The sequence below is a fragment of the Macaca nemestrina genome, chromosome 2, assembly GCF_043159975.1.
Source record: "Macaca nemestrina isolate mMacNem1 chromosome 2, mMacNem.hap1, whole genome shotgun sequence".
In the NCBI taxonomy this organism is placed as follows: domain Eukaryota; kingdom Metazoa; phylum Chordata; class Mammalia; order Primates; family Cercopithecidae; genus Macaca; species Macaca nemestrina.
The window spans coordinates 41,926,716-41,949,183 of record NC_092126.1 but is presented as its reverse complement, the minus strand read 5'-3'; the positions used below and the strand labels follow the sequence as shown (position 1 = coordinate 41,949,183).

Here is a 22,468-nt window from a genome sequence, read left to right as displayed (position 1 = left end):
CTTGCCCTGCAGTTAGCGTCCAGCGGGGATTAGGCCCTTCGTTTTCCTCATCGTTTCAATCTCTATCTTTTGGTCGGAGCCCAAGCTCAGCAGCACCAGGACACGGCCCCCAGTGGTCTACGCCACACCCCTCCTTCCCGGCGGCCTCAGGTCCATTACCAGCGGTCTGGAAGGCCACGTTGCCTAGGAAACTGGGGCGGGGCTTGGGAAAGGATGGGTCTGCGCGCCGTTTGCGCAGGCGCTTCGGCCCTGGCGTCTGACTATCGCGAGAATCGGCTCCCGGAAGTTCCACGTCGGTCAGTCTGACGGTCAGAGGTTCGGTGGCTTTCTCTCAGGGCCTGCGTAGCCGGTAACAAACGAGGTGCCAGGGATCGAACCGACACAGCCATGGTAGGTCCAGACACCGTAGAAGGGAGCGGGGTCCCATAGGTTACGGCCGACTCCTGGAGCTTCTGGACTGAGGGCCGCGGTAAGCAGTGGTCTGGGCTACCGCTGCGGCAGCCGCCTCCGGCCTTACGGGGTCTTGGTCCAGTTTGATTCCAGGAAGGGAGAAGGCGGTGGGGCCCAGGGGACTGGGATGGTTTGGGGAGGCAACGCCTGCTAATGAGGGGTTCTGTCTCCTCTGGCGCTTGTGGCGCTTGCCGGAGCTCCTGCAGTCTGCAGCGGGGTCGGTGATGTAGGGAAACACAGAGGCCGAATATGTTGAACTCCGTAGGAGGCTTTTGGTAAAACTAAAGTTTCCTTTTAAAACGGTGGTAGTTAATCTGCACTCCTGTTGGGCTTATTCTGGGATAGTGAGTGCTGGCTACAAGCTGTAAACAAGCAGAGAAGCCAAAAACGAATGTATATGGAGTCAAAAATGGAATTTCAAATGCTTTGGTATCTCAGCTCTTAGGTATCTAAGGGGAGAAGGGTTGGGAGGAAGGGGTTGCTGTTTATAACGCTGGCTGGTGTGCTTTCATGCATTTGCAAATACAGTGACTGGTAAGAATAGTAATTGTTAGAGCACTCTGTTATTATCACCATAACCCTAAAAAAATGCCCTAGAATAGTTTGCACAAGAGTGTTATAATAATAAGGAAAGAAAACAATAGTGTAAGAATACCTTCCGTCTCTATTGAAAATACAAAAAAAAAAAAAAAATTATCCGGGCTTGGTGGCACACGCCTGTAGTCCCAGCTACTCGGGAGGCTGAGGCAGGAGATTCGCTTGAACCCGGGAGGCGGAGGTTGCAGTGAGCCGAGATCGCACCACTGTCCTCTAGCCTGGGACAGAGCGAGACTCCGTCTCAAAAAAAAAAGAAAATATTTTACATTTAAATGTTTTTCTGCCTTTAAGAAAAACTTGTTATGAAGCACAGAATCAAACATTTTGGAGCTTGAAGACGCTAGGGATTAAGTCCCTCATCTTCAGTTTAAAACATTTTTTTAAATTATGTTTCTACAAGGTTAATTGTGGCAAAGTTGGAACTAGAAACAGAGGAAAAATTTAGGAATACTCCCAGAGAAAATGCACAGAGAAACAAATATTTTTGCATAAAATTTAGTGCACTCATTCACAGACCCCGCCCCCCTCATTCCATGGACTTTTTTTTTTTTTTAATTTTGTTTTATAAAAAATATGGAACCCTTCATGGATTTGCGTCTCATCCTTGCGCAGGGGCCACACTAATCTTCTCTCTGTATCCTTCCAATTTTAGTGTATGTGCTGCTGAAGCTAGCACCATCCGTGGACTTTCTTGGGCACCCGGGTTACAGTCCCTGAACTGAACAAACCTCAAGCCTCTTAATTACAGCACTTCATATTACTAACTACCTGCTCTAGTTTGGGTCTGCTGTGGTTGCAGTAATGGACGTTTTTGAAAAAGGCTCTTGGATCTGCCTAATTTCATTTTCTTTTGCCATCTTTACATTTACCAGTGTATTTATATAATGAAATATTGCCTTCATTCTTTAATATATTTTAAATCCTTTGTGGAAAATATAAAATGTGAATTTATTCATTTGTACATTTACCATAGAGTATTTACTATGTGCCATGCACTTCGCTAAACATAGTTGCCTAATTCTCACAGCAGCTGGGAGATAGGGTTATATGTTTGTGAAGTGGTTACTGTAGGTCAGGCACTGCTCTAACTGGTTAACTCTGAATTTAATTCTTACAGCACTAAGAGGTAGATAATAATAATATTCCTGTTTTACATAAGTCAAACTTGAAAGAGCTTAAGTAAATTTGCCCACTATTGCACATCTGAAATGAGTGGTGGAACTGAAATTTAAATCCATCATGACACTCTAGTTTTACGTTATGGTATCTGTCTTTAAACCCCCATACTCAAATATATAAGGTGGTCTGGAGATAAAGACATGTATAAGCAATGACCCTGGCTTTAAGGAGGATCTACTCTAGAAAGCAAGAAAAGGTGTGTACACAAGTGTACCATGAACAGTTAAAATGAAATCCTGTAGGATTCCCTAGGAAAGAATGCTTCAGGCTGGGGTAACTAGAAAGGTCTTACTGGTGGCAGTGGCATTTAAGCTGAGTCCTGAATGCATCCAGCTTTTGGAAGATGGAGGGAAACATTTAGAGTTGAGGATACAGTGTGAGCATCCTAATCTTCTTTGTCCCAAAGTACCTAGTACATTGTCTTATTCAAGATAGTCACTTAACTGTTGGGAGAAATATTATCACAAGAACCCTTGCCTGTTCTATAGTTTTTCTTTTTTTTCTTTTTTTGAGACAGAATCTCACTCTATCGCCCAGGCTGGAGTGCAGTGGTGCAGTCTTGGCTCACTGCAACCTCCACCTCCCAGGTTCAAGCGATTCTCCAGCCTCAGCCTCCCGATTAGCTGGGAATGCAGGTGGGCCACCACATCTGGCTAATTTTTTTTCTTTTTCCTTTTTTTTTTTTTTTTTTTTTTTTGTATTTTTAGTAGAGACAGGGTTTCACCATGTTGGCTAGGCTGGTCTCAAACTCCTGACCTCAGGTGATCTGCCTGCCTCGGCCTCCCAAAGTGCTGGGATTACAGGGATGAGCCACCACGCTTGGCTGCCTCTTCTTTTTTAAACTGAGATTTGTGCTTTGGGAGTATGTAGAGGTTTACTGGGGTTGCTCAGAGTTCCCTGGCCCAACTGATGGAGCGTCACTTTTACTCAATAATCAATAACTTAAAATATTTTAAAGTAAAATGTTCACAATTTATAAGTGTCCAATTTCCTCATTACTGGAGAAAAATTGTGAGATATGCTGGCTTATATGAAAACCCTCACCATGGTTCCTGCCTGGTACATAATAGACACTTCATACCTGTTGACTCCATAGAGATTTAAAGGGAAGTTAAAATTTACAATAGTAATTTATGGGGCAGAACTCAGAAATGGATGAAGTAAAAAGCCTTGCTTTTCTGAACTAGCAGGGAATGTGAAGATGGTGATTATTTGAAAGTAGAAAATTGGGGCTGGGAGATCGAGGTGGGTGGATCACAAGGTCAGGAGAGGAGTTGGAGACCAGCCTGGCCAATATGGTGAAACCCCGTCTCTAAAAATACAAAAATTAGCTGGACATGGTGGCAGACACCTGTAGTCTCAGCTACTCTGGAGGCTGAGGCAGGAGAATTGCTTGAACCCAGGAGGCAGAGGTTGCAGTGAGCCAAGATCACGCCACTGCCCTCCAGCCTGGGTGACAGAGCAAGACTCTGTCTCACAAAAAAAAAAAAAAAAAAAAAAAAAGTAGAAAATTGGAGAGAGGAAGGGACTGATGACAGTGAAAACATTTTTGAGGAAATTGAAGAGAAGAGCCAGAGAACTCTGATATTTTAAAGTAAGTGGTAAAGGTTGTTGCTGAAAGTGAAGGAGGTGTGGATAGAACAAGACTTGAAGTAGTCAATGACCCAAATTTGATAACCCCAAAAAGATGAGTAAAAGCGTTGTGAGGTGTTGTCTCAGGAAATTATCTCTGCTAGATCTTCTTTTTATATTCAAAGGTAACCTTAAATTTCTGTCCCATTCATGATCATCATAGAAGATCACAGCAATAAAGATTTGACAGTAACTCAACTTGCCAAATGAGCTTTTAGGTTGTGTTTAAGACCTGTTAAAGGGGAAATATATATATATATATATATTTTTTTTTTTTTTGAGACGGAGTCTCGCTCTGTCGCCCAGGCTGGAGTGCAGTGGCCGGATCTCAGCTCACTGCAAGCTCCACTTCCCGGGTTTACGCCATTCTCCTGCCTCAGCCTCCCGAGTAGCCAGGACTACAGGCGCCCACCACCTCGCCCGGCTAGTTTTTTGTATTTTTTTTTTTTAGTAGAGACGGGGTTTCACCGTGTTAGCCAGGATGGTCTCGATCTCCTGACCTTGTGATCCGCCTGTCTCGGCCTCCCAAAGTGCTGGGATTACAGGCTTGAGCCACCGCTCCCGGCCTAAAGGGGAAATATATTTTAAATTATCTTTTCTCAGCATGCCGCCTAGAGAGAATTAAGCCCACTGCCCTAAAATATCATTGTATATAATGAATTAACTTTTCTCCTAGAATGACATTTTTTGGAGAATGGAGAAAATAGTTGTTCAAATAATTGTCTGTTCTGTAATTCAAAGGAAGAATTTGGCTTGAAAATGCTATTATAAACTATTCATATTTCTGATTTGAGAGAATGTTTTTTGTTTTAAATTGTTCCAGTTTTCATTGTTTCTGTAATTTAAATCCATTAAAATATTTGAAACATTCCCATTTGACACCAAAGACCATCATGCACAGGGATATAACCCTTATTGATCACACATTACATTACCTAGCATTTACAAGTATTTTTGCCAAGATAAATCTACCACTTTTCTCCGAAGAACTCAATATTATGCTTTACGGTTACTGGGAACTCATGAATAACACTTCTTCAGAATATTTCCTGATATGACACTATTGACCTGGGCACAAAATTTTGATTTGTGAATATTTAAAATTCATTGACCGGGTGTGGTGGCTTATGCCTGTAATCCCAGCACTTTGGGAGGGCAAGGCAGGCGGACCATGAGGTCAGGAGATTGAGACCATCCTGGCTAACACAGTGAAACCCCATCTCTACTAAAAATACAAAAAATTATGCACCTGTAGTCCCAGCTATTCGGGAGGCTGAGGCAGAAGAGTTGCTTGAACCCAGGAGGCAGAGGTTTCAGTGAGCTGAGATCGGCGCCACTGCACTCCAGCATGGGCAACAGAGCGAGACTCAAAAAAAAAAAAGATAATTCTGTGAACTAGAGGTTCTCAAAATGTGGTCTTTGATTCCTTAAGAGTCCCTAATACTCTTTTAGGAGGTCCACAAATTAAAAGTATTTTCTTAACAGTGAAACACTATTGGCACCTTTCACAATGTCGATATTTGCACTGATGGTGTAAAACTAATGGAAGGTAAAACTGCTAGTGAAGTGACACCAAATTGTACTGTTAGTATATTCTTCATTGTTACACAGTTTTTTAAAAAGCCAGTTTCACTTAAGAATGTCATTGATGAAACAGTAAAAATTTTATTACCTCTCCACACTTGAGTATGCGTCTTTTAAATTCTGTGTGGTGAAATGGGGAGTATGCATAAAGCAGTTCTACTGCATACTGAAGTATGGTGGTTGTCTCAAGGGGAAACACTTGCACCGTTTTTAAATTGTGAGCCGAGCTTTACTTGAAACAATGAGAAACTCTGCTTATTCAGATTTGAATATTTGGTAGACATTTTTCAAAAACCTGAAAGAGGTTGGCTGGTCCCTGACAGTATTTGTTGCCAATGATAAAATTAGAGCTTTCAAGTGAAAGTTTGAATTTTGAAAAACTCACTGAACTTGATGGATTTCCAGTGCTTAAAGGCTTATCAGTTGAAGTAGGTGGTGAAATTAGTGAATGTAATTTTTTTTATAGTATGATGATGTTGTTAGCATCTAGAAGATGTGCATAATTCAGTGAACCAGCATTTCCCAAATGACCAATGCTTAATGTTAGAAAAGCATGCATGAGAGAAAGATCCATTCAAAGTATGGACTAAGCCAGTGGATTTTAATGTAACGAAGTGTAAACAGCTGATTGATACAGTTTCAGATTTTACCTTTCAAGTAACCTTTAAGAAATTACCACTTCTCGAATTTTGAAGAATAACATCATATTACTTGAAAAAACTATTAAGATACTCCCTCACTTTCCAGCTATGTGTCTGTGAGACCAGGCATTATTTTGTATACATTAACCAAAAGAACATATCACAGCATATTGAAGGCAGAAGCAGATAGTGAGAAACCATCTGTCTTCTGTTAAGTCAGATTGTAAAGAGTTTTGCAAAAATGTAAAATATTGCCACTCTTCTCACCAAATTTTTTTGAAAACATATTTTTCATAAAAACGTTATTTTAGTTAACATGCACTGGATTTATTTTTGTTATTTGAAAATGAATTAATATATAAATATTTTAAAGTTGTCTCGGGTTTAATTTTTAACATGGTAACATGCCAATAGATAAAACTCGCATAAACAAAAGCTCTTTGGGGTCCTCAAAATTTGTAAGGAGAATCCTTAGAGCAAAAAGTTTGAAGACCACTGCTGTAAATCTTATAATGTTAAATATTCTGATCTTTTTGCATGTGTGAGTGAAGAAATAGGTGCTTAGACTTGAAACTGTGTTAAAAGCTTAGCAAAGTTGTAACTGAATTGTTTTGTAGGCCTATTCATGCACTGTATTTAGTTAAGATCTCAAACATATTTTATTTGGCTTAGCAATTTAATTTTTTTAATGTTTCTTTTTAGCCTTTGCGACTTGATATCAAAAGAAAGCTAACTGCTAGATCTGATCGAGTTAAGAGTGTGGATTTGCATCCTACAGAGCCATGGATGTTGGCAAGTCTTTACAATGGCAGTGTATGTGTTTGGAATCATGAAACACAGGTAGGAATTTTTCAGGACTTTATTAGAAATAAAATACTATGTTAGACTGTGTTTATAATGAAAGAGAAGAAATACTGTAACAGAATCCAGAAGCTATATGTAAACCGCTTTCTCAAGTTGGTACGAAGTATTTTAAATATGAAGGAACTAACATTTATGAGGGGATAGTTTGTAGGAGAAACTGTCCTGGGTATGTTATATATAATATTTAAATATGACAACTCTGACTTAGGTAGTATTAGCTCTTTTTTGAAATTGAGAAAACTGATGGTATTATAGGATCACTCGCTAAAGTATTTATTGTTAATTTTCCATTCAGTGAATATTCTATCTTAAGAATGATATTTTTAAATTTATTTTTCTCCCAAATGCCCAATGTAATGATATGCAGATAAATCTTTCACTCAGCTATATAGATTATATCAGGGAAATATTTATAGTCAGCTTTTGATTATACATGCATCTTACAGATTCTCTGCCTAAATGCTTGACTCCTCTTTCACCTGAGTAAATAACATATCCTTCAAATTAGTTTATCTCATATTTTCTAGTCTTCCTAGACTGTATTTAAGAGTACAAAGCTTATAGTTAGCACTATGCCATACAGTTGTGTCTACTTATATAGTAATTATCCTTAATGTCCAAAGTTAAGTTCTTGAAATCCAGGTGAGATTCACATTTGAGGAATTTAAAATGGCAGAATAGGATCAAGGAACCAAAGCCAGAAGTAAACCTAAAAACAACTTTACACTTTTATACTCACTGTAATGAAACAGAAATGACTGTACACTAAACTTTTACCCTGTATTAGTCTGTTCTCACACTGCTGTAAAGAACTACCTGAGACTGGGTAATTTATGAAGGAAAGAGGCTTAATTGACTCACAGTTCCACAGGCTTAACAGGAAGCATGACTGGGAGGCCTCAGGAAACTTAAAATCTTGGCAGCAGGTGAAGGGGAAGCAAGCACCTTCTTCACATGATGGCAGGAGAGAGAGAGCGAAGTGGGAAGTGCCACACACTTTTAAACCATCAGATCTCATGAGAAGTCACTATCACGAGAACATCAAGGGGGAAATCCATCCCCACCTTCAATCACCTCCAATCCACCCCCATAATCCAATCACCTCCCACCAGGGCCTTCCTCCAATTCAACATGAGATTTGGGTGGGGATACAAATCCAAACCATACCATAGTCCATCAGTGACATTTTATGCAAATTAACATTTTGTTTTCTGCTGTATCTCAGTGCCTATAACATTACCTGGCACATAGTAAGTGCTCAATAATTATTTGTTCAATGAATTAATAATACGCATTTCACTTATCACTAGTTCAGTATTTGTGTTCTCTACAACTTCAGATCTTTATCTTGTGAATTCTTTTTGCTTTGATGCAAATAACTGCTTTTTTTTTCCTTTTTGTTTAGTTCTTGAGATGTTTAAAGTATTTCTGATTTTATGTTTAACAGATATGTTGGTGTCCTCTCTCTCTGATTATTCCTAGGAATTCCCTCTTATCAACTACATTTACCTATCTCTCAGCTCTGTCACTTGATCATCTTATATTCTAAAGCCCAGGCGTACTTTTCTTATCTTTCTCTAGGCTTTATTGTAATATATCTTTGCTTTATCTGCATTTCCGCTTTGCCTCCTTTTTTTCTTCTGTACCTTTTTCTGCCCTATGACAGGACCATCTGCTTCCCCTTTCATAATTCATCTCATTGGTAATTTCGTGTTTAATTTCCTTCTTTCCTCCAAGAATGGAGGTTCTATGAGGACAAGGATTACCCTCATCTTATTTCCCACTGTTGGTCCAGTGCATGAGGCACTACCTGATACACTGTCAGGCTCCTAGTAGATAGTAAGTCTTTGTTGAATGATTGATCTGTCTTTGGTTCTCCCTGTTTTTTCCCTGTGTTTATATCACCAACAGTATTTACCACTCCTGTGTTGAGAGCAAATTCTTGAGAGAGCCAAAAAGGTTTTTGGAAGTAAAAAGGGTTTTAAATGCACTTGAATTTCAAATAAGGAGATACTATATATTCTTTGAGGTGGTACATGCAGTGGTTTAAAAAACATAGTATTTTAGGATTTGAAGCCAACTTGCTGATTAAATTATATAGGTTAGCCTTTTAACTATGCTAACCCTCTTTATTTATCTAAAGTAAAGATGATATTATTGCCTTCCCTATGTCACAGGATTGTCAAAAAGATAAAATTAGATAAAATTGTATATGAAACCTAAGTACCATATAAGTATTAGTCATTAGTTATACTTTCCTAATCTACATTGAACATTTGTATGTATCGCATGTGTAGCTTTTCTTACTCTTCATTTGCATCAGTCATAGCCCCTAACATGGCGCTGAGCCTTGGCTATTTGCTCTGCAGCTGCTTTATTTTTACTGCTTAGATCCCTGAGTTTGTTGGCTCCTCATGAGCTTTTGTGGATTTTTCTGCTGCATTACAGATTGCATGTTCTGTCTACTCTCAGTGTCTGTATTTTAGTCAGCTGGTAGTGATTCTGCAGGTTGGAGTTGAAGTGCCTACTCATTCAGCCTTTGTCTAAAGAATCTTTGAACTCTGGCTTGAAAAATCAGAGTGGGACAGTTCTTATGAACCGGTCCCTATTACTTTTTTAGTGCACATGGTTAATCAAGCAGTAAGATTATATTGGTTTCTTAGTTATTTCTTTTTTGCTCTCTGATACAAAAAAGGATTGGAAAATGATAGTTTGGCTTTCAGACTTTTAAGAACAGGCATCAAAGAAGGAGAACATAGAGGTATACCATTATCTCTGCTTTTTCTAGGAGGGTCTTCTAGTTTTCTACCTTTATCCTGTGTGTATAATTCCATTCTGAGTAGCTCAGAGGAAAATACAGGTCACTGTGTTTTCATTTTTTAAAAAAAATAAATAATAACATTTGTATGGAATCATATTGCTAAAGCATGCAAAAGAATTGTACCTTATTCATGAGTCACTTTTATGGGTTTCAATTTCAAAAAAACTGACTAGGTGTGGTGGCTCACGCCTGTAACCCCAGCACTTGGGAGGCTGAGACAGGTGGATCACTTGAGGCCAGGAGGTCGAAACCACCCTGGCCAACATGGTGAAACCCTGTCTGTACAAAAAATACAAAAATTTGCTTGGCATGGTGGCGCATACCTGTAATCCCAGCTACTTGGGTAACTGAAGCATAAGAATCACTTGAACCTGGGAGGCGATGGTTGCAGTGAGCCAAGATTGTGCCACTGTATTGCACTTCAGCCTGGGTGACAGAGTGAGACTGTCTCAAAAAAAAAAGACAAAAAGAAAAAAAGAAAAACTAAGAGCTAATTCATTCAACAAATACTTATTACACACTAATTTAGTGTGCCAGCCACTGTTCTAGCTTCTGCCTATACAGTGTGAAAAATATTCCTGCCTTTGGAGAGCTTGGCAGGAAAGATTCGCACAAACGTAATTATGAGGTGCTACATTATGAAAGGGAAGTACAAGTTTCCATGGGTGGATTTTCAAGGCAGAGAGAACAAGAGCAGAGGTAAGGCTGGGAGTAGCCAAAGGTGAGGCTAGAAAAGGGAGGGAAGGGCTGGAGCACAGAGGATCTGGAATACCATCTTGTGGACATTTGCTTTCTCTTGTCTTTTAAAAAGTGTTTTAATTTTGAATCTATTAAAAGATAATTGGTCTTTTTAAAAAATTTTAGTGTTGACCTTTTATATTTTAGCCTGAGAATATATTAAAATGAGAAGTGATCTTAAAAATTGGATGTTTGAAATATAACAGAGTAGATTTTGTGGTTATTTTCTTACAGCTCAATTTGTGTATTCTTTTTACATTTTAAAGACACTGGTGAAGACATTTGAAGTATGTGATCTTCCTGTTCGAGCTGCAAAGTTTGTTGCAAGGAAGAATTGGGTTGTGACAGGAGCAGTAAGTAATTAATATGAATCTCTATTCCCGTTTTCTGAATTGGTGAATGATTATGTAAGTTAGTTGCAGGATTTCGATTCCTGGTTTGTTTTGTTAGTTACAGCACTGTTTTGAAGCATAGACTTCATTCCTTGAGCCTGTGATGCAGTTTTTTTGTATAATTTACTTGATAATAGGGATGATGGTTTTAAAATTTCTGTTTCTAGGATGACATGCAGATTAGAGTGTTCAATTACAATACTCTGGAGAGAGTTCATATGTTTGAAGCACACTCAGACTACATTCGCTGTATTGCTGTTCATCCAACCCAGCCTTTCATTCTAACTAGCAGTGGTAAGAGATGACCTATTTTGGTCATGTGCGTCTCTTTGGGTAATTCATTTTCATTCACTGAGACATGCTATTCTTTAACTGCTGTTACAAATAGAATTCTAATTCCAAGCAGCCTTTAAACTGTTTAGATCCATTACTGTGCTATTGATGCTGCTTGTGTTTGTACTTTAATGAAGTATCAACTGTACTTAGGATCTGTGTAATGATTGCTCCAATTCCTGTCAGAGAAGACCTACAAGTCTAGATGTTTAAACACCTGCTGAACAGAAAGGTCATTTACATGTTGATGAGTGAGTTTTTGGCAGATTGCCATAGAGCCTAGTCAGTTCAATCTTCATATTCAAACTAGTTTGCTCCTTGGTATTGTGTATAAATAGTAGACCTCTTGGAGGACTGGCAAAAGAGGTAGCACTGAATTGGTAATAGCTCTTTGAAATGTGTTTAAATTAAAAATTGAGAAGTAATTTAAAACTTTTTAAAAACCAGTCTTGTGAGGGCAAATGCTTGTTCTCTACATAGTCATTGCTATCAGTATTCAGTCACGCTTAGATTCTAATCAAACTTGTATGACTCTTTGCTCATTCTTTAATGCTCACTGAATTTTTAAGTTTTTTCACAAAATTTTTATATTTGCTATTTCTAATCTATTTTATTTATTTTATCTCCACTTTTCTGTAGAGAGTTAAATTTATTTTTAAGATAAATAAGCATTTTGAAAACGCTATTTGGTTTTGATTCTATTTCTGTAAGTCATGGATTATGTGGTTTATGTTAGGTTTGCTTCCCCTAAAGACTGTGTCTTACTTATGAAGTGAAAAAATAGAAATTACAACTAACTTGAGACTTTCTTTTGGCCTAGATGACATGCTTATTAAGCTCTGGGACTGGGATAAAAAATGGTCTTGCTCACAAGTGTTTGAAGGACACACCCATTATGTTATGCAGATTGTGATCAACCCCAAAGATAACAATCAGTTTGCCAGTGCCTCTTTGGACAGGACTATCAAGGTAGGGTGTCCACAGTTTGTGTCAGTTATCATTATTAGTGAACTATACTTGCCTTAGGTGTTTTACTATTGACTGGCCAGAAATTGATCCATCTTAAAAGTTTTTTTCAAAAGTCTATTTTGAAGTAAAAATAGGATTTCTCATTTTAATCCAAAGGACATGTTCTGTTTTGAAAAATATTGTGGCAACTCAGTGCTCTTAATGAGGAGTGTTTTTCTGTGTGGAAGCAGCATGTTATAAAAATTTTTTAGCCTTTGGAAACCCAGAATAAGAAAAATGCCAGTATCCTTTCTAGGATACTACTTTCCTCTCCTTTCAGTATTCATTGTTGTCTTCTGCTCATCGTTCATCTATTTTACATTTAAATTCCATATGCCTCTATTCTGTCTTTCTTACTCCATTTCACCACATTGCTGTCTGTTATCTTCCTGAAACATAGATTGCATCTTGTCAGTTCCTGATCTAAGGATAAAGTCCAAATGCCTTAGTGTGGAATACAAGGATTTCCAAGACTAGCCTGGGCTAATATTATGCGACATCTCCTAAAACCCTGGTCTACTCACCATCCTCTAGAGGCCATGAATGTTCACAAAACCTTACTTCATTGAACTTTTCCATCTGCCTGCACTTCTCTTTATTTTCCTGTTTTGATATTTTTTTCCTCCGGAGAACTACTCAGCTTTTAAGGCTTAGCACAAATATTTACTCTTGAGAAGCTCTTGTCAGACATCCACTTCATCTCTAGGCAGAGCCAGTTATGCTTATCCCATTTCTTCCATTGCTTTTTGCCTCTGTTTCAGCCTTTCTCAGAATGAATTTTAATTACATGTTTTTGGAAATCTTTATCCCCTGAAATACTGAATTTTGGGGGTAGAAACTATGTGTCACTCCCTTTCCCCAAACATTCAGTAGCAAACAGCAAAGTGCCTTACCTGATCTAGGTGCTTAATACATGTTGCAGTGAGGGCAATCATGCTCCCTTTTTAAATCATAATATTTAAAATATTTCCATGCTGGGCGTGGTGGCTCACGCCTGTAATCCCAGCACTTTGGGAGGCCAAGACGGGCTGATCACAAGGTCAGGAGATCAAGACCATCCTGGCTAACATGGTGAAACCCTGTCTCTACTAAAATTCAAAAAATTAGTTGGTCGTGGTGGTGGGCACCTGTAGTCCCAGCTACTCAGGAGGCTGCGGCAGGAGAATGCCTTGAACCTAGGAGGCGGAGCTTGCAGTGAGCCAAGATCGCGCCCCTGCACTCCAGCCTGGACTGCAGACTCCATCTAAAAATAAATAAATAAATAAATAAATAAATAAATAAATAAAATAAAATATTTCCATATGCATTGAATTAAAATAAATTAACTTTTGCTTACACGCTTGCTTTCACCTATATAAAACACTGTTACTAGTTTTCCTTTATGTAAAATGTTATGTGTCTGAATATCTTAGGGTTTTGACCTTAGTTATTTTGCCTTTGGATTTTCCTTGCTTTTGACATAGATTAACTTTGAAATTAGTTGTAAACTTTTGTTTTACTAAATTAGGTTTATCTTGAGAGCAAGAATTGTCTTATCTTCAGTTCCAGTAAAGTTTATTTTATACAGTAATTGATAAACATTTGTTACACATATTTATACTCCCCACAGGGCCTCCCATATGGTAGGCACTCAGTAAATATTTGTAAAGATAAAGCTTAATTCTGTGCTGTGGTAATTTTTAACAATTTTCTACATTTTAAATTTTTAATTAGGCAGTAATTTTCTCCTTTAAATATATCTTCATTTTTATTTATTTATATATTTTTGAGTTATGGTCTGTGTTGCCTAGGCTGGAGTGCAGTGTCATGATCACAGCTTACTGTAACCTCAAACTTCTGGGCTAAAGCGATCCTCCTGCCTCACCTCCTGAGTTGTTAGGACTACATGCGTGTGCCTTCACGCCCGGCTAACTTTTTACTTTTTCCTTTTTTGTAGAGGCAAGGTCTTGCTGTGTTGCCCAGATTGGTCTTGAGCTCTTGGGCTCAAGTGATCCTTCCACCTCAGCCTCCTAAAGTGCTGGGATTACAGGTGTGAGCCACCACACCTAGCCACTTTTAATATATCTTACTAAATCCACTTTCATGAGCTGTATATTAAATCTATAATAAAATAATTTCATACCCTTAAAGTGGTGTTTTTCAAAGTCTTAAACATCTAGATTCCTGGGCTTCACTGTGGATTGACTGAATTATAATCTCTAGAGATAAAGCCTGAAAATTGGCACTTCTTTTAAAGAACGCCATAGTGATTTTGGCTCCTGAGAATTCAAGTAAAATGAGAAATAACAAAAACCAAACAGTATAAAAAATAAAATTTCATAGCTCTTCTCTCCTGGGCTTTGGCATTTTACATATTGTGTCAGAAATGTGGTAGATTTGCCTTTTGAAAAGCAAGGCCCCATATTGACTGGCAGATGCTGTTTCTCTCTGCAGGTATGGCAGTTGGGCTCTTCGTCACCAAACTTCACTTTGGAAGGACATGAGAAGGGCGTGAATTGTATTGATTACTACAGTGGTGGGGACAAACCATACCTCATTTCAGGTGCAGATGACCGTCTTGTTAAAATATGGGATTATCAGGTACAGCTTTTCATAACCTTACTTCCATATGTTAGATACGTTTCTTACTATTTCTTATAGGACAGTTAAGACTTGGGTTGTTGAAATCTGTTCCCAGCATAATAACTTAAGGTATCAGTATTTGCACCTAAACTGTGTTCCCAGAAGTCTCCATAAAAATGAAAACAATGCATACATATCAAGATTTTAAAAATAAAATACCAACATGTTCATATTTCATTTTGTAATTGCATTTAGAAATTTTAACATTTTAATGTTGAATTATCCTCCATAATCTTCATTGATAGACTTCTATTCATTTTTGTCAGCTAGCAGATCAACAAATACCATTTTGCCAAATAGTACTCTTGTAAACCTAGTTATGAACTCTTGTTAACATGCTTCCTATCTCTAAGATTTTCTTATATTTAGATATTTTTGTTTTCTACATCAAAAGTTCCTATAAGCAATTAATAAAATGAGGCCTAGAAAGTCTGTTTCACCTTGAAACATTTTCACATTTGTACTTAAATCCAGAATAAAAATATTAAAGGCTAAAGCAGTACTGTCTACTTAGCCAGTGATAGTAAGTGTGGGTTTTAAGGGGTAAATCTATTACCCCGAGAATTTGGGAAAATAATATTCATACGAAAGCCTTCTTGGGTTTTTTCCGCTTCTTTAAATATGATAGTTACATTTACATTTATTTTACAAAGTAATTAGATAAAATATTCATATATACAACAAGATCATCCTATTTCAAAAACTTCTGTATTGGATATTATTTAGATTGTCATGACTACTATCATTTATAATGTATGTGTACATTGAGAAAATTAAGGGTGGACTGGTTACATGTTTTTCACTAATAAAAAATGTTTTCTATGTCTTAATTACAGAATAAAACATGTGTACAGACACTGGAAGGACATGCCCAAAATGTGTCTTGTGCCAGCTTTCATCCTGAGTTGCCAATCATTATCACAGGTTCAGAAGATGGTAAGTTAGAAGGGTATGTTTATTCCTGTGCTGGTAACTACTACTTAGTGGGCATTTAAAGCAAGTAATGTCTCTGCATTATAATTGGAGGTTTCCAAGGATTTTGATATTTTTAGTAAAGTACCAGACTTAAGCTATAAAAGAGTAAAGGGGCATTAGTTTCATCATCATCATCATCATCATCATCATCATCATCATCATTCTCATGTATTTTGATTCTGTCACTTAAGAGGACCATCAGATGTCCTGAAGAAAAACTGAAAAAGCATGTGCTTTGGAGTCAAACAAACCTGGATTCAAAATCAGGCTCTGTTATGTTATGAATGTGTGGTTTGGGCAGATTATGAAATGGAAACACATATATCTGCTTCATAGGATTATAGTGAGAAGAAATCATGCATAGACAGCATCTGGCACAGAGGAAACACTCTACCCAGGAAATCCTGTTATTATTTCATGTTTAAAATCATAATTCTTAGTTTTTGTTTCTTATACGTTATCTGTTATGTTTATGTTGCTTTTAAAAATCATTTAAAGACAGTAGATCAAAAAATTGGTCATTAAGCTGCCACGAAGTGTTATCTATTTTAATAGAAAGACTTCTATGGCTCTCTTTCACCTGACAGTTTATCATCGGATGTTTGTATCAAAAGGGAATATTTACATTGTTCTTTTTAGGAACAGTACGTATTTGGCATTCAAGCACCTACCGGCTTGAGAGCACACTGAATTATGGAATGGAGAGAGTATGGTGCGTGGCCAGTCTAAGAGGGTCAAACAATGTCGCTTTGGGCTATGATGAAGGGAGCATCATTGTTAAGGTAATTATACTATCCCTCTCAGTAGGTGGACATAGGCAAAACCATTTTCTTTGTATTTTAGTACCGTCATCTTCCAAGTCACCAGTTTTGTAAAACTGGCACTTCTTTCATTAAGCACTAGACATTAAGCAATGAAGATTTAAAGTGGAAGAAAGGAAATGGAGCTCTCTGTTAGGTGAAAAAATAATCTATTTTGTTGTGCTTTTATTTATTTTCCTTTTCATTGTTGAAAGTTATTTGTCTTTCTTTCAGCTTGGTCGGGAGGAACCTGCCATGTCCATGGATGCCAATGGAAAGATAATTTGGGCCAAGCATTCAGAAGTCCAGCAGGCCAACCTAAAAGCAATGGGAGATGCTGAAATTAAAGATGGAGAAAGATTGCCACTGGCAGTAAAGGATATGGGCAGTTGTGAAATATACCCTCAGACTATTCAGCACAATCCTAATGGGCGGTAAGCCATCATCAAAATTTGTCTCTCAGCTTCTGTGTATGTTAGAACAGGTTTGCAGATCCACAGTCTACTCTTGGTTGGCATCTCTAATCATTCCTCAGTGTGCTTTTGCTCTGGCCTCATAGTCCTCAATACAGCTGCAGGCAGCCATGCCACTTGATAAAGTTGGCACAAAAGATGGAGCATGTTTCCCCTCTGGCCTTGTTCTATACCACACAATTCTGAATAGTTAAATAGTACTGTTTACTGTTATTTCACATGCATTGAGTTTGTGTTCTTATGTGCTCCTTTGAGGGCAAGGAGTATGTCTTATGCTGAGACTTAGGAGGTACCCTCTCTAAATGCTTGCTGACTCACTGCTCTTAAGAAGAAAACTTGACTCTCAGATATCTTTTGAAAAAGTTTTGGGATTGGTAATAATTCTGTTTCTTATTTGTAATTTGAACTGTCAGTTTAATTTCTCCCTTAAGATTTATAAGTCACCAAACATCTTGTGAGAGAGGAGTTTCTAGCACAGTGAAGTCTAAATCTGTGGAGCTTTAAAAATATTTTACAGCAGGTCTGGGCATCTTATAATGTTATGCTGAATATTGAAAAAGACAAAAGATATAAACCAAGTATGCTACCTAGTTCAATAAATTGTATCCATAATTATTTGTAACGTAATTGTCTTATGAAGGTTAAGAATGCATTATGCGCATTTCCCTTAATATCATAGAACATTCTTGGCCACAAGTTTTGCCTTTGCCAGTCTTTTGATACCAGCCTTTAAAGTGTTATAAATAACTTTAAAGATAGTTGTTTTATGTCCATTGGGAAAATTTTAGTTGACTATGCAGCATTCTCTTTTTCTCAGTATTTAAATGTTAAAATATCCTCTGTCTTTAAAAACTGAAGTGAGATATTTTTATTCATTTGAGTGATCAGCTTTAAAATGAAGATAGTCTTTGTAATAATACAGTGCCTTCCTGTGGTATAAATGTCATGAGCAAAGTGCTATGCATCTTGGTGCTCAACAAATACTGGTTGAATAATTGGAATCCTCCTCCTTTGCATCTCCAGCCATTCTCACCTTCCTGTCTCCAGTTGCCTTTATGAGAAGGCCATTCCAATAACATTTCAGCAGTAATGCTATATTCATAATTTCCTTTTTAATTTGTTGGCTAGAATTTTTTTAACATTTGTTATTAGAATTCTTTTACCATAACAAGAATTATTGTTTCTTAACTTCTACATGTCTTTGGTCCTTTGTACTTCCCTCCCTGGCTTCTGTGATTTCTAGGTTTGTGGTGGTGTGTGGTGATGGGGAGTATATCATCTACACAGCAATGGCATTGAGAAACAAGAGCTTTGGATCTGCTCAGGAGTTTGCATGGGCCCACGATTCTTCAGAGTAAGTTTTGGCTGCGTGATAGCCAGCTTGCCGTGATTGCAGATGTGTTGTGTGCTGCTTGAGGACTCTCAAGGCTTGATGTGGGCTGCGCTTCTCCGTGTTAAAAAACAGTTCTCACCAGAGCTGTCCGTTAGAGTCAGAGGCAACTGTATAGCGTGAGCTGTCTTTGTCCTTTCTTTGTTCTGTGTTGAGCTGGCTCACTCAAACTGATAAAATAATCCCATTTAACTGGGGACCCAGCACCCATTTCTTTGGTGGAGCCCATGGCAGGACCTGGTGCTTTATGGGCTTAAGGCACAGTAGACCCTCATGTCTGCTTTGGCAGGCCTTGGCGTGCCCTCCCTATGATGTAGTGTCCTGGTGCTACTGGCCTTTGTGAGCTACTTGGGGATGATGTTGTGATTTGATCATTTTGATGAGAAATTTATGAAATCTTTTTTAAAACTTATTTTCTGTGATAGTACCCGCTGCCCATTCTTAACAAATTTCTGTCTGAATTCAGAATGTTCATAAAATGTTCTCATTAAAAGCAGGAAAGATCATTTAACTCTGACTTTTTTACTAGTCATTGGCTCTGGTTCCTTTTTCATTCCTGTTTAATGCATGTAATAAACATTAGGGGTTTAGTGTTTTCAGACCACACAAGTGAATTACATCTTCACAGTTTTTTTTAGTTTTGTTTGCCTCACATTTTATGTTGCATCTTGCCCCCAATAGTGGGGTAACTTAAGCTCAGCACTGCATAATAAGATACATTTTTTTAAATGTTGACAACAGTAAGATTTATTGAGAGGTATGGAATTGTTCTGATCTTTTCATAAATTTCCTAAATACACTTATATACATATAGTTCTGTGTATTCAAAGGTACTATGTTATCTTAGGCAAAATTATAGTTGATGAATTGCCCTCTCTCAGCATACCTCTTCCTCTATTTTGATAGTTCCCTTTTTTCAGCTTTATCCAGCCAAGGCCTTGCTCAGCATCTTTCCTGTCCTGAGCAAAGCCCTCATCACATCACTTCCTCACACAATCTCAAATATCCAGTGATAGCCACAGCCACTTTTTTCAAGGCAGAGGCCTGAATATAATCTGTTGTTGCTGATCATTGCTGACTAATGAGCCATTTGTCACAGTTTTTATTATTTAAATCACCTTTATTGAGGTATGATTTACAGAAGACAGAATGTATCATTTAGTTATACAGCAGTCCCCCCATCTGTGGTTTCCCTTCCTGCAGTTTTAGTTACCCACAGTCAACTGTGTTCCAAAAATATTAAGTGGAAAAGTCCAGAAATAAACAACTCATAAGTTTTAAATTGCCCAGTGTTCTGAGTTGCATGATGGAATCTTGAGCCATGCCACCTGGGATGTGAATCATCCCTTTGCCTAGCATATCTATCCACATTGTATATGCTATCCACCTTACATTTAGGAAAAAACATAGTGTATATAGGATTCAGTACTATCTGAGGTTTCAGGCATCCACTGGGGCTTAGAACGTATCCCCCGTGGATAAGGGAGGACTATTGTTCTTGTCAGTAGATTTGGGCAAACGTATGTAATCTGTAACCAGTAACACAATCAAATTATAGAACATTTCTATCATCCCCACAAAATCCCCTTGTCTCCATTAACAGTCTGTCCACACCCCCTACCCACCCATTCCCCAGGCCCAAGAAAATACTGATGAGAGCCTCTTGTCTCTATATAGATTAGAGTTGTCTTTAGAGTTTCATATAAATGGAATCATATGGTATGTACTCTTGTGTCTAGCATCTTTTGTTCAGTATAATGTTTTTTGAGATTCATCCATATTCTTGCCTGGATCAGTAATTGGTTTATTTGCAGAGTATTATTCCATTATATGAATATACTGTAATTTGTTTAAGCATTCACCTATTACAGACATTTGGGTCATTTTTATTTACTAAAGTGGTTTGTAAGCCCTAGTAATTCATGTCATATACAGTAAAAAACCCTTTCATCATTTGTCCAACTGTAAGGAGTTCTCTGATGTCTTAGGAAAACGTACATCAGAGAATCTTCAAATATTTATTTTATATTTTTGCATAATTACTGAAAAATATTTGAAGATATTTCCAACATTTGGTGGAATTATGATGTAGTATATAACATGTTATGTTTGCCTTCCCTTTTTTCTCCCAGGTATGCAATAAGAGAGAGCAACAGTGTTGTAAAGATATTTAAGAACTTTAAGGAAAAAAAATCATTTAAACCAGATTTTGGAGCAGAAAGTGAGTGTGGTCTACGTATTACATTTTTAAATTCTTTGTAATGGCTCCAAAATGCCTAAGCAAAACTCTTTTTATGTTCCCTTTAGGTATCTATGGCGGCTTCTTATTGGGAGTCAGATCTGTAAATGGCTTAGCTTTCTATGACTGGGACAATACAGAACTCATACGAAGAATTGAAATTCAGCCCAAACATGTGAGTTTCCCCTGTTGTTGTTTTTGGAATATTTATTTTTGTGATGAGTTCTGGGTCCCTAAGGCCAAAAAGTGTCTTGTACCCTGCTGTCCCTCTTCCATTATCAAAAGCCATTTAAAATATAAAACAGCACTTAGAATTTAAATAACTTTTTAAAATACACATTGTCTACGGCCTCATTAGGGTACGACAGTCCTGATTTTCTGAGCAATTGGAGGTAAGTGGCAGTGCCATTTTGACAGAGGAAAAAGCATGCTTTGACAACAAGAAGTCAGAGAATTCTTGACTTGGAAATGCCTTCTTCCACGTAGTTCAGAAAACCTTTTCATATGTTTTGATGATAGCTGCTTGAACTTGAGGTGACCATCTCCAGTGACAAAGTGTTTACCTTTAGAACTGCCCGCTGCTTTGACAGTTTTCACTATCAAGAGATTATCTGTGGAAACAAACCAGCTTTTCTGGGGTCTGGTTCTAGAGTGTGCATTCTCAATGGGTGTAAAAATTGGCTTGGGGGGGCTTACTCTTTATGAATAAAGCATAGCTATACATATGTGTATGCATTATATATGTATGTGTATGTGTATGTGTGTGGTATTAACATTTCATTGGGGGAGGTGATTAGAAAAATGTCCAGAAAGACTTCTAGGGAGGGTGGGTGAAAATGAAAAAAAAAGAAAAAGTGATAAACACTGTTCTAGAGCAATAGGGAACAGGCTACTGGTCCTCTATGTAGCACATTCAGTGTTTACTGACAGCTCTCCTTTCCTGTCTCACTTTGGACTTTCTATTGCTAGGCTAAATAGAATAGCCCTGCCCTGGCCACCCTCCCAAATAATGCCACATAAAATTGTTAAGTGAATACTTATTATCTTGATATAAGAAGATAAATGTTGTAAGAAATCAAGTATGTGCAGTTTGTCATATCCACTCAGAAATCCAAATCAGTTGTCTATGATTTTGTTGTGTTGCAGATTTTCTGGTCTGACTCTGGAGAGCTAGTCTGTATTGCTACTGAGGAATCATTTTTTATCCTTAAGTATCTGTCAGAAAAAGTCTTGGCTGCACAGGAAACACATGAGGGAGTTACTGAAGATGGCATTGAAGATGCCTTTGAGGTAATTGGATCAGCACATCGCTTTTAGCTTTGTATTTAAATGATTTATATTCTTACAACAGACTTTACTGATTTTAACATTTCGTTATAAATTAGGTTTGAGGAGACAGCATTTAAGGATTTCTGGTGAAATGTGAAAATTAAAATCTTGACTCATAGATCAAACTTTGAAAATACGTTTAAAAGAAATTTGTGCTTTGATTTTAGGAATTCTTTAGACTTACTTTGATATCTTTCAGTAAAGAAATTGTAGTCGTTTTGGTCCTAAGACTATTTAGTCAGTGATTTAAATGAGCTCCCAAATGGTAAATCATTCATTATGCAAATATCCTAGATTTTGTGAAATACTTAATATTTCATTTTCAAGTTATGAAGGGTCTAAGTTTAGATCAGTGTTCTTTTATATCATGGTTTTGGCCCAACAATGAGATTTCACATTAC

General features: G+C 37.6%; 1 protein-coding gene and 1 non-coding gene across 2 annotated transcripts in view; one reads left to right on the top strand and one right to left on the bottom strand.

Moving 5' to 3' along the window:
* Positions 1-238: 238 nt before the first annotated feature.
* The window catches only part of LOC105469964 (COPI coat complex subunit beta 2), a 33,977-nt gene continuing 11,747 nt past the window's right edge, over positions 239-22,468 (top strand). The window contains exons 1-13 of the mRNA XM_011721612.3: positions 239-390; positions 6,786-6,923; positions 10,773-10,859; positions 11,066-11,192; positions 12,052-12,200; positions 14,673-14,819; positions 15,698-15,797; positions 16,476-16,618; positions 16,871-17,070; positions 18,353-18,463; positions 20,632-20,720; positions 20,807-20,913; positions 21,885-22,028. Of these exons, the coding sequence (XP_011719914.1) occupies positions 388-390; positions 6,786-6,923; positions 10,773-10,859; positions 11,066-11,192; positions 12,052-12,200; positions 14,673-14,819; positions 15,698-15,797; positions 16,476-16,618; positions 16,871-17,070; positions 18,353-18,463; positions 20,632-20,720; positions 20,807-20,913; positions 21,885-22,028 (1,545 nt within the window). The 5' untranslated portion in view covers positions 239-387. The remainder of the gene's footprint in view (positions 391-6,785; positions 6,924-10,772; positions 10,860-11,065; positions 11,193-12,051; positions 12,201-14,672; positions 14,820-15,697; positions 15,798-16,475; positions 16,619-16,870; positions 17,071-18,352; positions 18,464-20,631; positions 20,721-20,806; positions 20,914-21,884; positions 22,029-22,468) is intronic.
* LOC112424667 (U6 spliceosomal RNA) lies at positions 1,615-1,723 on the bottom strand. The gene has a single exon (XR_003015506.2). It is a non-coding gene; the product is annotated as a U6 spliceosomal RNA (small nuclear RNA).